This window comes from Capra hircus, chromosome 3 (genome assembly GCF_001704415.2).
Source record: "Capra hircus breed San Clemente chromosome 3, ASM170441v1, whole genome shotgun sequence".
Taxonomy (NCBI): Eukaryota; Metazoa; Chordata; class Mammalia; order Artiodactyla; family Bovidae; genus Capra; species Capra hircus.
Window position 1 is genome coordinate 117,358,003 of NC_030810.1, and position 14,290 is coordinate 117,372,292.

At 44.7% G+C, this 14,290-nt stretch overlaps 1 protein-coding gene across 2 annotated transcripts in view; it reads right to left on the bottom strand.

Annotated features, from left to right (window-relative positions):
* The window catches only part of FAM78B (family with sequence similarity 78 member B), a 93,057-nt gene continuing 83,106 nt past the window's right edge, over positions 4,340-14,290 (bottom strand). Inside the window, exons 2-4 of one of the 2 annotated variants that reach the window (XR_001917889.1) lie at positions 13,191-13,302; positions 8,675-8,840; positions 4,999-5,083 (exon numbers count right to left, since the gene is read on the bottom strand). Coding sequence is in view for 1 of the 2 variants with exons in the window: in XM_005677089.2 (XP_005677146.2) it covers positions 4,561-5,083 (523 nt within the window). In the remaining variant the exon portion in view is untranslated. Of the gene's footprint in view, positions 5,084-8,674; positions 8,841-13,190; positions 13,303-14,290 lie in introns of both variants that reach the window. The other variant, XM_005677089.2, reaches the window with a different exon arrangement.

Consider the following 14,290-nt stretch of genomic DNA (forward strand, 5'->3'; position numbering starts at 1 on the left):
TATGTAAAGGGAAGAAAGCACCCTTTTTAAGCTGTAAAGTGCTGTAGACCTCAAAGGAATTGTTAGGAGGAATGAGGTTAATTAGTAACGGGATCCATCATGGGAGGGAGCATGGCTAACCAAGGTAAGCAGAAGGACTCCATTTCTCCAAAAGCATTCTTATGAGTGTTTAAAAATGGCCAAACAACCTTGGCTGTCCTCTAGTCACTGAGCTGGCAACTCTTCTGAAGGCCTTCCATAGGCAGATGTCCTAACTAAGAAACTGGAACCAGACGTACTCAAGATCTCAAAAGAAATTTATGGCAATAAGACTCTGGGGTAAAAATATCTCTGGGCACTGAGCTAGCTCACTCCACTCCCTTTCTATCTAAGGATCATTTAGGCTTAATTATAGAGTTCAGGCATTCATTGGGGTTTTGATTAATTTTCTTTCCAGCTTGAAGCATGTGTGAGTGTAGCAGGTCTCTGTGTGTGTGTGTTTACATCTTTTTTTGCAACTCAGTTGGGAGCTGGCTCTGGCAATGTTTAATTGTGCCCTCAGTTCTAACAAGAATAGTCAATGTGCCAACTGGAGCTTGGAAAGCCATTGTTTCCAATGCCTCCGCCCCATGGGCTGCTCCTGCTGCATTGAGGGGTGGAGGGTGGCAAGGCCTTGCTCAGCTGGGACCTCAGCTGTGGGATGCTTGCTTTCCTCCCCCTTTTGTGCTCTTGGTGTTTCAGGGATTCTGAGACCAGGAGAGTAGGTTTCCTACTCCACCGATCACCAGTACTGTGCTACAAGCTGGTGAGTGACAGCCAGCTCACCCACACTGCAGCCCCTGGCAGGAATGTTTTCTGGGCAAGTCTCCTTGTGGATTACACAGTTTTCTGCATAAGAAAGCAGTGTTACTTCTCTTAGTTTAATATGCCCACTTAGTTGACAGGTAGGGACTACATGACTGTGTAGGTGAAAGTGACCCGCTTCCTCCTTCCTTCTCTTCTGTGCTCTCCAGGCAGGGCAACTCAGGAGGCGCCACAGTGTAGCATCATGGCGAGAGATGTGGAGCCAAGTGGCTCAGTTTGAATCCCAACTCCCCATATTTTCCATTTGTGTGCCTATCCACTTAACCTCTGTGGATCTCAGTTTACTGTTACACTCCTAAGACTGTCTGGGGATGGGAAAATGCACGTGGAAGCCTTTTGTAAACTACTCCATAAATCACAGTTGTTTTATTTTACTGCTCAGAATGACTGCTGAGAACATGATTTTGACCTATGAGATATTCCTAGCTCCAGAAAAGAGCTGCAAAAAGGCCCATGGAAAAGAAGACAGAGAAAGAACTAGCTTCCAACCTTCTTGGGTGCTGTGGACCAAAGCAACAAGCTGGGAATGTAAGATGCTGCAAAGACCCAGACTAAGAGTTCAAATCAGTTGATATAGGTAAAAGAGAATCAGGAACATTCATTTCTTGGACATAACTGTTTTTTAAAGCATGGATTTCATTGTCTCTAGTGCTAAGAGGGTGAATGGCTCAAGGACTGTGACAATGTTTTGCCTGGAGCCAAGAGGAGAACTACGGGTCTCAGGTGAGTGTGACAATGCTGTGATACGAGATATGGGGACCCAGGTCTTCTCTCGGCTCTGCTGCTGATTATGACCCTGAGAATGATGTGACCCTGAATAGATGAGACCTCAATTTCCTTGAGATTATGGAAAAAAAAATCTCAAAGGAATCTATGAGGAATTTATGATTTAATAAAATGCTCTTTCCCACACAGCAATTAAAAACTCTTGTGCCACTAAGAGACTGTTGTGGTATGTATGTGTGTTTAGAATTCAAATATAGTACTAAGACTACCCAACTAAAACCTAATAGAGGCACCACACGAACCCCTTTAAACTGATGGCATCTGGTGTCAGACACAAGGACTGTCAGGGAAAGAAAGGCTTGATGGGAGGATGGAGGTGACCCAAACAGAGATTTCAAGATGAATTCACTCTTGTTGGAGAGCCTTTCATTTGGCAATATCTGATGAAGCTGAAAGGTAATGACCTATGGATGACAGAAAAGACGCTATTTCCTTGTAAAGCAACTCTAACTTCAAAATAATAGGCTGCAGAGCAACAGAACATTCTGCCAGGCTGACTTCAGAACTGAGATACCCAACTAAGAGTTCACAGCACTATCACTGACAGTAGTCATAATGTATATTTGCACAGTACCTTTAACTTTTATAAGTACATTCCTATTTCTCTCATTTTTGTTATTACCTAATTTTCCAGAAAACTTGCCCAGGGCAATTTCTTTTAAAACTCTAGAAAATGTGAGTTTTCAGTGGGAAAAAATGTCTAACCAAGTATGTAGCATTTATAAATACAGATATGCCCTTGAAAAAGTTATGCTATATGTAAACATAATTGTGTAAGTCATATCATATTTTCATGGGCAGAAATCATGTGTAGCATTTTGTAATATAAAAAAAACCTTTCCTCTTTAACCTTCTGTTTGTTACAATTTTAGATTTTTAAATATCAGGTTTTCTTAAAGTAGGGCCATAAGGATTAGATTTCAGGATCAGTATCCACACTCCAGAATTCCATAAGGGTAACATCTAATTCAATCACAGGGAGAGATTCCTATTTCTGATGTCAACATGGAAAATTAAGCAGCTTTGTATTTAAACCATGGAGCTCTCTGAGACTACCTCTCCCATAAAATAAGGAGAGATAGGAAAGGACAGGGAAATCCAAACGTAACAGTTGAACTGTTTCTAAATGGAATGTCTCTAGGTCTTCTGTGAGTCACTGCTGTGTCATGAATGTGGTGTTATAAATAGCTCAGCTTGCCATCAATAACTAATCTATAGACAGTAGTTGGTGGTTAGGATATGAGGTTAAAATTTGGAGTGGATCTGCTAAACTTCTCATGTAAATAAGCACCTACTCCTGTGACATGAAGTAACCTGAAGTAAATAAGACCAAACTCCATTTTTGATAAAAGTAATAAACAAGTCTTCCTGCTTTTTATTCTCCATCTTCAAACTCAGATAAAAGATAGATCAGTGGAGCCAACCATGGGATTATAATAATTGCATGAACGTTAACTCTCTCGGCTCTGAAATTAGGCTGGCAATATCCACTCATAAAATCCACAATGGTATTGTGGGAGTTTTAGAATTATTTTGCATGGAGGGTTTTGAACAAGGATCTATCTATCTATCTATCAAAATTAGCACTATCAAGAATAAAAGGAAAAGCTCTTTTGTAATGACTTTAAAGTTCTTTTTGTGGTGATCCTTATGGCAAAGATTGGATACCTTTAAAAACTTATATTGTCCTGACTAGAGGAAATATGGCCTTTCATCCTTATTGGTTGGATCTCACCAATACAGGTTTGTTTGCTGTGAGTAGCTCAGATTTTCATTAAGAGTCTGAAGTTAAGCATTATGAAGCACGTTCTCACAAATGCTCAAGCAGTTGAAGTTGAGCTTCTGTGAAACTGAGCTAAAATAAACATATACAGATACACAGCATATGTACTGTGTATGCAGAAAGGCTATAAGCACACAAGCAGATACAGCTAGCAGGTCCTGCCAGCAATCATGCTGGCATGGGTGTTTGCATGTGTGAATGTGTAACAGCTAAATGCTATCCTTACTTGTTGAAATGGTCTCGAAACTCTACATGGGTTCAAGCCTTATAAACAATTATCTTTTTGTAAATTAGGGCTGGTAATAGGAAGAGAAGCAGCAGCTGTAAACAAAATCACAATTTGGGTTTCAGTAAAAACATGGTGAAGGCCCCAAATGTCACAGCTATTGCAGAATTCAGAAACTATCTATCCAAATACTGTGATTGAGGATACTTTGAATAAACAGTTTTTGGAAAGATGTGGGTAGATGGAAATGCTGTCATCATCATCAACTAGAACCACCGTCAGCACCCTGGACAGTTCCTAGGAGGCTCTCCCTCGGAACAGAAGCAACATATTGTTTTCTTAGCGTTTCTTTCATTTCAGTAAGTGTGTTGATGATCTGATGATTAACTAATACATGCATAGGTATTACTTTGCAGTAACAAAGTTATCCCCTCCTCCTTCCATTGCCCATTCACTTTCATTCCGCCCCATTCCCCAGCACCCTCCAGTTAGACAATGGGACATATGTCTTACAAACACCTGATGTGGATGTTTTCACTCTCACTTCTAATTGGTTGGGAAGCAGCATTTGCCACAGGCACTGTTTAATTTTGTTTCCATCCCCTGCCTCTCACAGGAAAGAAATGGTCAATAGTTCAGATAAAAGAATCATCCTGGTCAGCTCCAAAATATGGCTACTTGCATGGCAATCACAGCAAGTCTTTCAGAGCAGCGATTTTCTTTATTCCTAAAAGGAAGGGATTTTTCCTAAGGACTATGGTTCTACCAACCAAGGAGCAGCTCTACTCTTCACAAGTGGCTGCAAAGGCTGGCAAACCATGAGGTCTGCTTTGGCTCAGAAACTCAGTTTGGCTCCTGCCACCCCTGGCTCACTGCATGTCTCAGTGGCATATGCTCCACACACAGTCAGGCCAGTCTGCTTCTACTTAGGAGGGATCACAACTAGAGGTGGCCCCCGCTTGGGCCTCCACATGAGGACCTGGGCATCGTTGGCATTGGGCTTCACTAGTGCGTTGGGGGGTATGGGCTCCATCCGGCTCAGGATCCGGGGCTGCTCCTGCTGAGTCCTGCCCACCAGGCGGGCCCGTTGCCCCAAAAGTTGAAGAGGGTCCACCTCAATGTCCACCCTCATCCTCCACTTGATGGTCTGCAGAATGATCTTCTCTTTCGTGGTCGTGTTCATGGCCACCAGCCAGGTAGTGAAACTTTGGTCCCTCTTGATCCGTGTGAGCAGCGGCACATTGCTGTCACTCACTGGCACCGCCCATGTCACACTGGGGTAGAAATTGTCATTCATGCTGACGGAGAACCTGGAGATCTTGTTGGTGGGGCCAACCAGGGTCACAGTTTCTGTGGTGTTCCCGTACCAAGGGTAGCTCACCCCATCTGAGTCACTGATGGCTTTCACTCTCCCTTCCCTCAAGTCAGGCAGTTCCCAGCTTGACCTGGCAAAGCAGAAGAGATGTACAAGAAAAGAAGAGGCTGAATGAATTTTTAAAAGCTGGAGAGGTGCCCACCACTTACTAACAGTCAACTTGGGCAAAATGGGAAGTTTAGAGGGGGAATTCAGGTAAAAAATGTCTATGCTGTGCTGCTTCAGGATTAAATGAGAACAAATCAAAACAGAACAAAAATGCAACACCAATACAAATCAAGTTAAGCCATAAGTAGTTCAAGAGAGAGCAAAAATCTCAAAGAAGCATTTGTGAGATCCACAAAGGCATCAACTATCTGCAACCGTATAATTGTAATGAACTATTTAGAGGTATTCAACTGAATAAAAATACTTTCTCAGGAAGTGTGAGCTTATGTAAGGTTTGTTTGTTAAGAAAAGATGGTGGTTGGAATTTGACATACTTGTAAGGAAGTTGCATGTGGAAAGGAGGGCAAAGAGAGCTAAGGTTAAAGGTTATACTGGTTTCATATGAAATCACAATAGTAGATTTCTACTCAACAAAGAAAAATGTTTAAATTCTAGTCATTGGCCAATCCAGTATTTAGAAAACCTGCACATAGAAACTTGTAATAGGAGATAAGGGTCACCTTTGGGAAACCACTTCAGTGTGCAAGTTGTGCCACAGATTGGCATACATAGTCTATTGTGCTGTTCTCCCATCACCTTTAAGTCCAGCCTGGAAGTTTAATTGCTTAGTTTAGCAAACACACCATTCTGGGCACTTTGTTACTCCTCCTGGCTGCTTCTAACTTTGAACGGAAGGAAGGAGGAGAAGATATGCCCATATTCTTAGCCCATGTTTCTCCTCCAATGCTATGGAATATTCTTCATCATCATCATAGCTGATACTTATTGAGTGCTTACTCTATTCCAACCACTGTGCTGAGTTTTTTATGTTATCTCAGTTAATGCTCAAAATATCTCACAAGATAAATATATTTTTATTTCCATTTATACTTGAGAGGATGGACACTTAAAAATATTAAGGCACATGCAAGAGTTCTACAAGCTGTAAGGCGTGGGGCTGGGAGTCGTCTGACTCCAAAGTCTATGCTTTTGACCACAAAGCAACAATGCCTTCTGAAGTGGCCTTACACGATGCTGGAAGAAGCCAGAGTGGAGGGGATTCAGGCTGTCCAATGATCTAGCAGCTCCCAGAGCAGCCATGGGAAGCTGGACTGGACGCTACTGGGGGCAGATATTGAGTCAGCAGAGTCTGGCTATGCAACCTCCATATATCCTTTCCTGGGACCAAGAATAACTCAGTAATATTGTGTAAGAATTTAATAATTAAGGAAAGAAAGGAGACTGCGCCACTCATCAGCAAAGAGGTAGTCTTGTTCTATACAATGTTCTTCCTCTTACAAAGTGACAGAGATCCTGCAGGACTTTATACCAATCACCTGAAAGGGAGCTACGTTGCCAGGTTAATACTGAACTGTCTCAGAATCCTTCACACAAGGACACTAACTGCTGCCTCCTGCTGCCACTGCCCCCACCCCACCCTCCACCCCAGCGTTCCCTATGCTAGTCAGACCCAGCCTGAAGGGAAGGGAAGGCTGGATTGCCTGGAGAGGAGGTGAGCTCACAGCTTCAAGAACCCTTTATCTTGCCTCCATGCCCTTAATAACTGCTGGCAATAACTGCAGTGTATAATGGTTAGCAGAAACTAAGTAAGAGGAATTGACTTGGTGCAGAAAGTTAGAGATTTTGTTACAATTTTGTTACCTGTGCTAGTTGTAGCTGGACCAAGGAGTAGCTGCCAGATAATTCTATAGCTGCTTATTACTGTACAAAGGGGAATAAGTGTTGTTTGAGTGGGATATAATCATACAAGGGTCAGGTCAAGTGAGAACCGAACTGCTTGCTGGGTTGATGAAACAACCACACTGGAGGTAGCTTTGTGTCCCAAGTCAAAGGATTGCTACAATTATTCAGTCACAAGGCACTCATTTTCTGTGTTGCTCCAACCTACTTCTTCACTGGTTACAGTGACCAGGCTCCGCTGGCCTGTGGTTTCCTCTGTGGGACTGGAGGACAAGTATTCTCAATAGTGTAAAACTGTACTTGCTCTCCTGTCCTAAACACTGGGCCGGCTGTAGAATGTTGTTTAGGGAATTTGGCTTGTTATAATGCTGTCCTTTTCTGGGCTGAATATCTTGCCATTTAATTATTTTTTTCTATAAAGTATTTACAGTTCATACTTTGCCTCTATTTTCCTACACAAAATTATGTGAGCAGAGACTTGGGCCCAAAGCTTAGTTTGGTCCCAGATTTTCTGAAAACAGAGATAATAAAATAAAGTTGCACTCTTGTGCCTATCTTGAAAGAGAAAGATGATACCCTTGTCTTAGAAGATTCTCTGGAACAGAGAAGTGAAACAGGCTTCTTAATCATCACAATGGTCATGAACTTGAGCAAATTCCAGGAGACAGTGAAAGACAGGGAAGTCCGGAGTGCTGCAGTCCATGGGGTCGCAAAGAGACATGACTTAGCAACTGAACAACAATCATCACATCAACACAAATGCATCTGGAAAGTGTAGCCAGTGAATGTGGTGACCTTGGGAGGCTACACATTTGTTCATTCCACCCATTGCTGTGACTTTGTCCACTGGTCTATTGGAAATCCCTCAGGTCTGAGGTATGGTCTCTTTCACAGCTCCAGGTGCCCCAGGACTACTACAATGGTTAAGGAAGTGTTTGATTTTGGAAGCAGCCAAAACTCACTGACTTAAGCCTAGTGATTGAGAGTAGGTTTCTTTTTGAAAAGTATCATATCATCTTTCTATTATGAGAAATAGTTATTAATGTGCATTCCAAGGTAGTGGATTTTTACAAAAAGAGTTATGCCTATAAAATGCATAACTGGTTAATGCAGCTTTTGTAATAGTTTGCAGAGATCCCTGATAAGTTCCAAAAATAGCACCACTAGAATCATTCTATAACTATTACAACTACTTCAAATGAGATGCCAGAATCACTTCAAATTACACATGACCTAAACTAAATCACCACATCCGCCATAAACTTGGGCTTCCCTGATAGCTCAGTTGGTAAAATATCAGCCTGCAATGCAGGAGACCGCTGTTCAATTCTTGGGTTGGGAAGATCTGCTGGAGAAGGGCTAGGCTACCCACTCCAGTATTCTTGGGCTTCCCATGTGGCTCAGCTGGTAAAGAATCCACCTGCAATGTGGGAGACCTGGGTTCAATGCCTGGGTTGGGAAGATTGCCTGGAGAAGGGAATGGCTACCCACTCCAGTATTCCAGCCTGGAGAATTCCATGGACAGTAAAGTCGATGGGGGTCACAAAGAGTTGGACATGACTGAGCGACCTTCAGCATAAACTTGGTCCTTTCACCCTGTCTCTGCTGCAGGCATTGGCCCACTGCTCATCCCATCTTCCAGGCCAGAAGTGTGATCATTTTTGGCTCTTCCTCTGCCCTGTCCTAGACTGCCACAGCCACTGTGTTACTGCATATTGTGAATTTTTTCCCATAGGTGATGCTTGACTTTATCTCCCTTTCTCCATCAAACTCTCACTGCCCTCGTTTAAGCCAAGCCCTCAGCATCTCTTACCTGGTCTACTATAATGGTCCACAACTGGTCTCTCTGCATCCAACTCTGATTCCTCTTAAATTCATCTTCCAGGCTGCACTGATGTTCAAATATGCAGATATGATTATGTCTTTTCTCTGCCTAAAACCCTTCATAGTCTCCTTTACATGGACATCACTGGCACAACCTACAGGAAAAATTTAAGTTCCTTAATAGGACATTTGTGGCCCTCTGTGGCCTGGCCTTCCTGTCCCCATAAACCATGCTGTTTCTCACCTCTGGCCCTTTGCTCATGCTGTGCCCTCTGCCTGCACTGCTCTTTCCTCTCCTAAAGTTTACTGTGTGTAACTGCCTGATATTTGAGGATCATTGCATGTACTATCTCCTCCAGGAAGCTTTCTTCTGCATTTCCATGGATATCTCCAGGTCTTTATAAGTCCTGGATTTTAATTATCTGGAAGGCTTTACCCTTTGCCCCCATCATTCCTGGCAATCTTTCCTGATTTCCTGAATCTCAGTGCAATCTTTCCTGATCACCATATTTAAAATCAAAACTTCTTGCCCCAGCCCTCCGCATCCCCCATCTTTGCTTCATTTTTCTCCACAGCAGTCTAATATACAATATTAGACATATGCAGAGTACATATATTTAACTTATATGTTTATTTAACTTATACACAGGGTACATCATGCAAAATGCCAGTCTAGATGAATCAGAAGCTGGAATCAAGATAACCAATAACCTCACATATGTAGATGACACTGCCCTAATGGCAGAAAGCAAAGAGGAACTAAAGAGACTCCTGATGAAGGTAAAAGAGAGTAAAAAGGCTGGTTTAAAACTCAACATTAAAAAAACTAAGATCATGGCATCCAGTTCCATTGCTTCATGGCAAGTAGATGGGGAAAAGATGGACAGTGACAGACTTTATTTTCTTGGGCTCCAAAATCACTGGATGGTGACTGCAACCATGAAATTAAAAGATGCTTGCACCTTGGAAGAAAAGCTATGACAAACCTAGACATTAAAAAGGAGAGACATCACTTTTCTGATAAAGGTCCATGGTTTTTCCAGTAGTCATGTATGGATGTGAGAGTTAGAAAGAAGACTGAGCGCTGAGGAATTGATGCTCTCAAAGGGTAGTGCTGGAGAAGACTCTTAAGAATCCCTTGGACTGCAAGGATATCAAACCAGTTAACCCTAAAGGAAACCAACCCGGAGTATTCACTAGAAGGACTGATGCTGAAGGTGAAGCTCCAATACTTGGGCTACCTGATGTGAAGAGCTGACTCATTGGAAAAGCCCCTGATGCTGGGAAAGATTGAAAGCAAGAGAAGAAGGGGCCGAAAGAGGATGAGATGGCTGGATGGCATCACTGACTCAATGGACATGAGTTTGAGTAAACTCCGGGAGATAGGAAAGGACAGGGAAGCTTGGCATGGTGCAGTCAATGGGATTTCAAAGAGCCGGACATGACTTAGCAACTGAACAACCACAACATATTATATAACTTACTTATCCCTTGGAGAAGGGAATGGCAACCCACACCAGTATTCTTGCCTAGAGAATCCCATGGACAGAGGAACCTGGTGGGCTACAGTCCATAGGGTCGCAAAGAGTCAGACATGACTGAAGTGACTGAGCACAGCGCAAGGAACAGAGATGGGACAGGGTTAGAGAGAAAGGAAACAAACAACCACAGGACCCTTGCATGTGCAAGCACTTGGCTGCAACTGTAAGAGGCAGGGACTATTATGTGGTGTTCTTACATGAGGAAAGGGGGAGGAAATAGCAACCCACTCCAGTAGTCTTGCCTGGAAAATCCCCTGGACAGAGGAGCGTGGTGGGTTACAGTCCACGTGGCCACAAAAGTGCTGGGCATGACTTAGCGACTGAGCATGGATAAGGAAAAGAGAACTATGCAAAGTCATACAGATGGGGAAGGGGCGGTGCCAGGATTTAAAGCCGAATCTCCTTGACCTCAAACTCTTGCCTTTTCTACTGCATCACACTTGTGGGAACAGCTCCTCTGAGTTTTATATCTCACCTTTCCTTCCTTGAAGTCTTTGGTGTGATGGATGGAGGAAGCACCAAGACTGCCCTCAGGAGTCTTGGATGTCAGTCCCAAGGTGGCTGCTGGCTGACCTTAGCAAGTCAGCCTCAGGCTGCTCATGTGTAAAATAGGAAGGAAAATAAGCCCACCTCTTTAATCTCAGGGCTATTCCAAGGATCAGATGAAGTGACGTGATGTGTGAACAACTGCTTTGTAAACTGTAACACACTAGGTCAATATTAATCCTTATCATCTCATTCCCCTCCTTCTCCAACAACCCTTCTCCTCATTGTGATAAACACAGTGTTTTTGTTTTAGACAATCAGCCATTGACCTGAAGCTCACAGCTAATGGACTCGCCAATGGAGCTGATAATGAACACATCCATTACTGCAACCTTCATGCTTTCTGAATCCCATTTCTAGAATAAAGACGCAAATCTCAATCAAACAAGCTTATGTGAAGCATTTCATTTAAATAACCAGTCCCTGGATTTAAGTACAGGCCTCCACCCAGACCCAGCTAGTTTTCCCAGTGTCCATGAGGGCCAGAGCAACCTCTCTAAAGGACCCTTGCTTTGCTCTCATGGAAGCCCTGTGGTCACCAAGTGGATGTGGGCAGGGGCAGCAGCATTCTTCAAGACAGGGAGTGGGCAGGTGTGCAGGGCACGGTTGATACTAACACCCTCTGATGGAGACTGGGATGGGAATCAGAGAACCACACACGAGATGATGGTTTCATGCCTGTATAGCTGCCAGGGAAGGCTCTGAGATCCTGGATGGTTCTAAACTGACTCCCCTCTCCCGAAGAGCACCCTCCCAGGCTACCCAGGTTCTTCCTTGGGCTCTGGTTCTGTCCAGCAACTAAAGGGTTAGTGTAGGCATGGCAGAGGACAAGTTCCACCGCTGAGCCTCAGTCCTGGTCATGTCACAGGCCCTGTTCTGAGAGTCTCTGGCCTAACCACCATCACAAGCCTGCTCTTAAAGGAAGTCTGACCACTGTGTAAACTTAACTGCATTTAGAAGGTGGAAAAGAGGCCCCTACCTTGTCTCTTTATGTCATGGTCTGAACCTATGGAGTTACCAGTCAGGAATGTGGGAAGTTTAAAGAGCACACCGGGGTTTCTGAGAATTCAGCTTCTTTTCTCCTGACTGTGCTAAGAGCCCTGTGCCCACGTCCCAGGAAACCTGCTCTGCATCACTTTTGGCACATGCAGCACCCAGAATCTTTCCTCCCCACGGCCCACTGCAGAAGAGGCTCTGAAACAGCAGTCCAAGGCAGGTGGGGAGGCTGAGAGGGAGAGGACGGAGACACGCCCCTTTGGAAAGAGTCGGTGGGGACAGGGCTCAGCACTGGGAGAGGGCTGAGGTGGGGGTGGGGTGAAGCCAGCACCCTGTGTCACCCAGGGGAGTCATGAAGTCCATGGGCCCTCGGCTCACTCAGGCACCAGTCCCAGCCCGGGTGCTGGCACATATACTGATTCTCAGATGGTCTGCACCATGATTACAGAGTAAGTTTTAAAATTAGGTTTTTCCTCATTCTGCTCTGTTTATGTCAGACTCTTGAGAAGCCTGTAAATACCACCCTCCCACCTCCCCCTTCCTTCCTGACCACATCCTTTTCTTTCTGGCATACAGGGAGGCATTTTTCCCCCCACAGCAGAAAGGACAATTTCCAGTGTTTTTAGAGTCATCAGTGTTGGGCAAGACTCCACGTTTGAGTGAAAGTCTTCTTTGGTAAGTCACCCTCATGTTCTGTTTAGACTGGGTGTCTCTACCACTGGAGACACCTTTTAGTATGTACTTATCCTTCACCACTGGGAGGTCAGTTACCATCTCGAAGCCCCTGTCTCAGAGGCCTCTGCTGGGCTGTCTTATTTGATAGCCCTGAGGTCTTGGATCAGTGGCCAGTTTTCTGGGTCATGTCTGGGGATGGTTTGTCTCTGACTCTCATTCTGAGTTTCTTGGAGCAAAGCGAGAGTGAGCTACAGGCCGGGGTAGCTTTACCCATGGAGCATCCTCACATACGCCTGTGGGGTGGGAATGATGAGCTATGGCCGCTACAGAGCTGACCAGGCCCTGGCACATGAGGGTCTGTATCTACCCTCAAAGCGCTCACAGCCAGCCTGAGGTGACAGACCATACCTCCTGATGAGTTGGAGACCAGAATTCACCTTTTCTCTCTATGTGCGTGGCCCCCATCCTGTTCCTCATCATTTCTCCTCTCACTGGGATGCTGCAATGCTGGGCCCCAGCTCTAAACTTACCTTACCCCCACAAGCCACAGACGTGGTTTTTAAGAAATGTAAGTCAGGTCATGCCTCACTTCTCTGAAAACTCCTACGATGGTATCCCTTGCACTTAACATCCACAATGCATTATTTTCCCCCTGTCAGTTCTCCAGCCTCATCTCCACTGCCTCCCCGGCTCCTTACACTCCACCAACACTGGCTGTCTTCACCCTGGAAAAAAACACCTTCCCACCTCTGGGCCTTGGGACTTGCTGTTCTCTTTGCCCAGAGCTCCCTTCTCCCAGTTCTTTCAATGCTTGACTCCTCTTCATCCTCATCCTCAATTTGCAGTTACAATTCACCTCCTGAGAGGGAGTGAACAACAGAGTGTGAACTTCCATGTGCTGCATCTGCAGCAGAGGGGATGACATGGGGAAGGCTCTTCAAGAGACCAGGGAGACAGGCCTGATATGGTAGCCAAAGGAATGCAAAGGGATTGGATGAAGAAGCACTGGGACAAGTGTCCTGGGGCTTCTGGCTTGGTGCTGAGTGCCCTCCTTCTGACAGTCAGCACTGCCCATGGGCCCGGCTCCCCAGGCAGTGGGAGAGGCCATAGGAGATGGGTGGTGGTGGGTGCACAATTCGGGCATGGCATCCCATGAGGCAGACAGATAGTGGACAGAGGAAGAGGGAAAGTGGACATGTGTTTTTTTTTCTTATTATTTTGGAATTCTGCTACTACAGGTAGAATCTTAGTTAAAATTTAAAAAAGATATTGTTGGGTGGAGACCATCAAAATGTTAAAAGTATGATGATAAGGTTATGGGTATTCCCTTTTATTTTTATTTTGTATGTTTTCTCATATAAAAGGGAGCTTCCCTGGTAGCTCAGTTGGTAAAGAATCTGCCTGCAGTACAGGAGACCTGGGTTTGATCCCTGGGTCAGCAACAGCCCCTGGAGAAGGAAATGGCAACCCACTCTAGTATCCTTACCTGGAAAATCCCATGGACAGAGGAGTCTGGCAGGCTGCAGTCCATGGGTTGCAAAGAGTTCGGCATGACTGAGTGACTAACACTGGGTCACTGGGCTTATATAAAAAATAATTAATGTGTATCTATTCTGCAATCAGAAGTGATGAGATGCTTCACAGGATTGCATATCATGAGCATGACGCATTCGAGAAGAAAAAAGAGGAAGAGGAGTGGCAACATAATGTAAGATGAATTGAGCTGGGCAGGCGAGTGGCGACTGGAGGCGACACGGGGAGGCAGCGGGTGCGGCTGACACTGACCTGTGTGTAGCTCTGGACAGCGCTTCCTGACGCACCACACAGCCTTGGGCAAACAGCTAGGC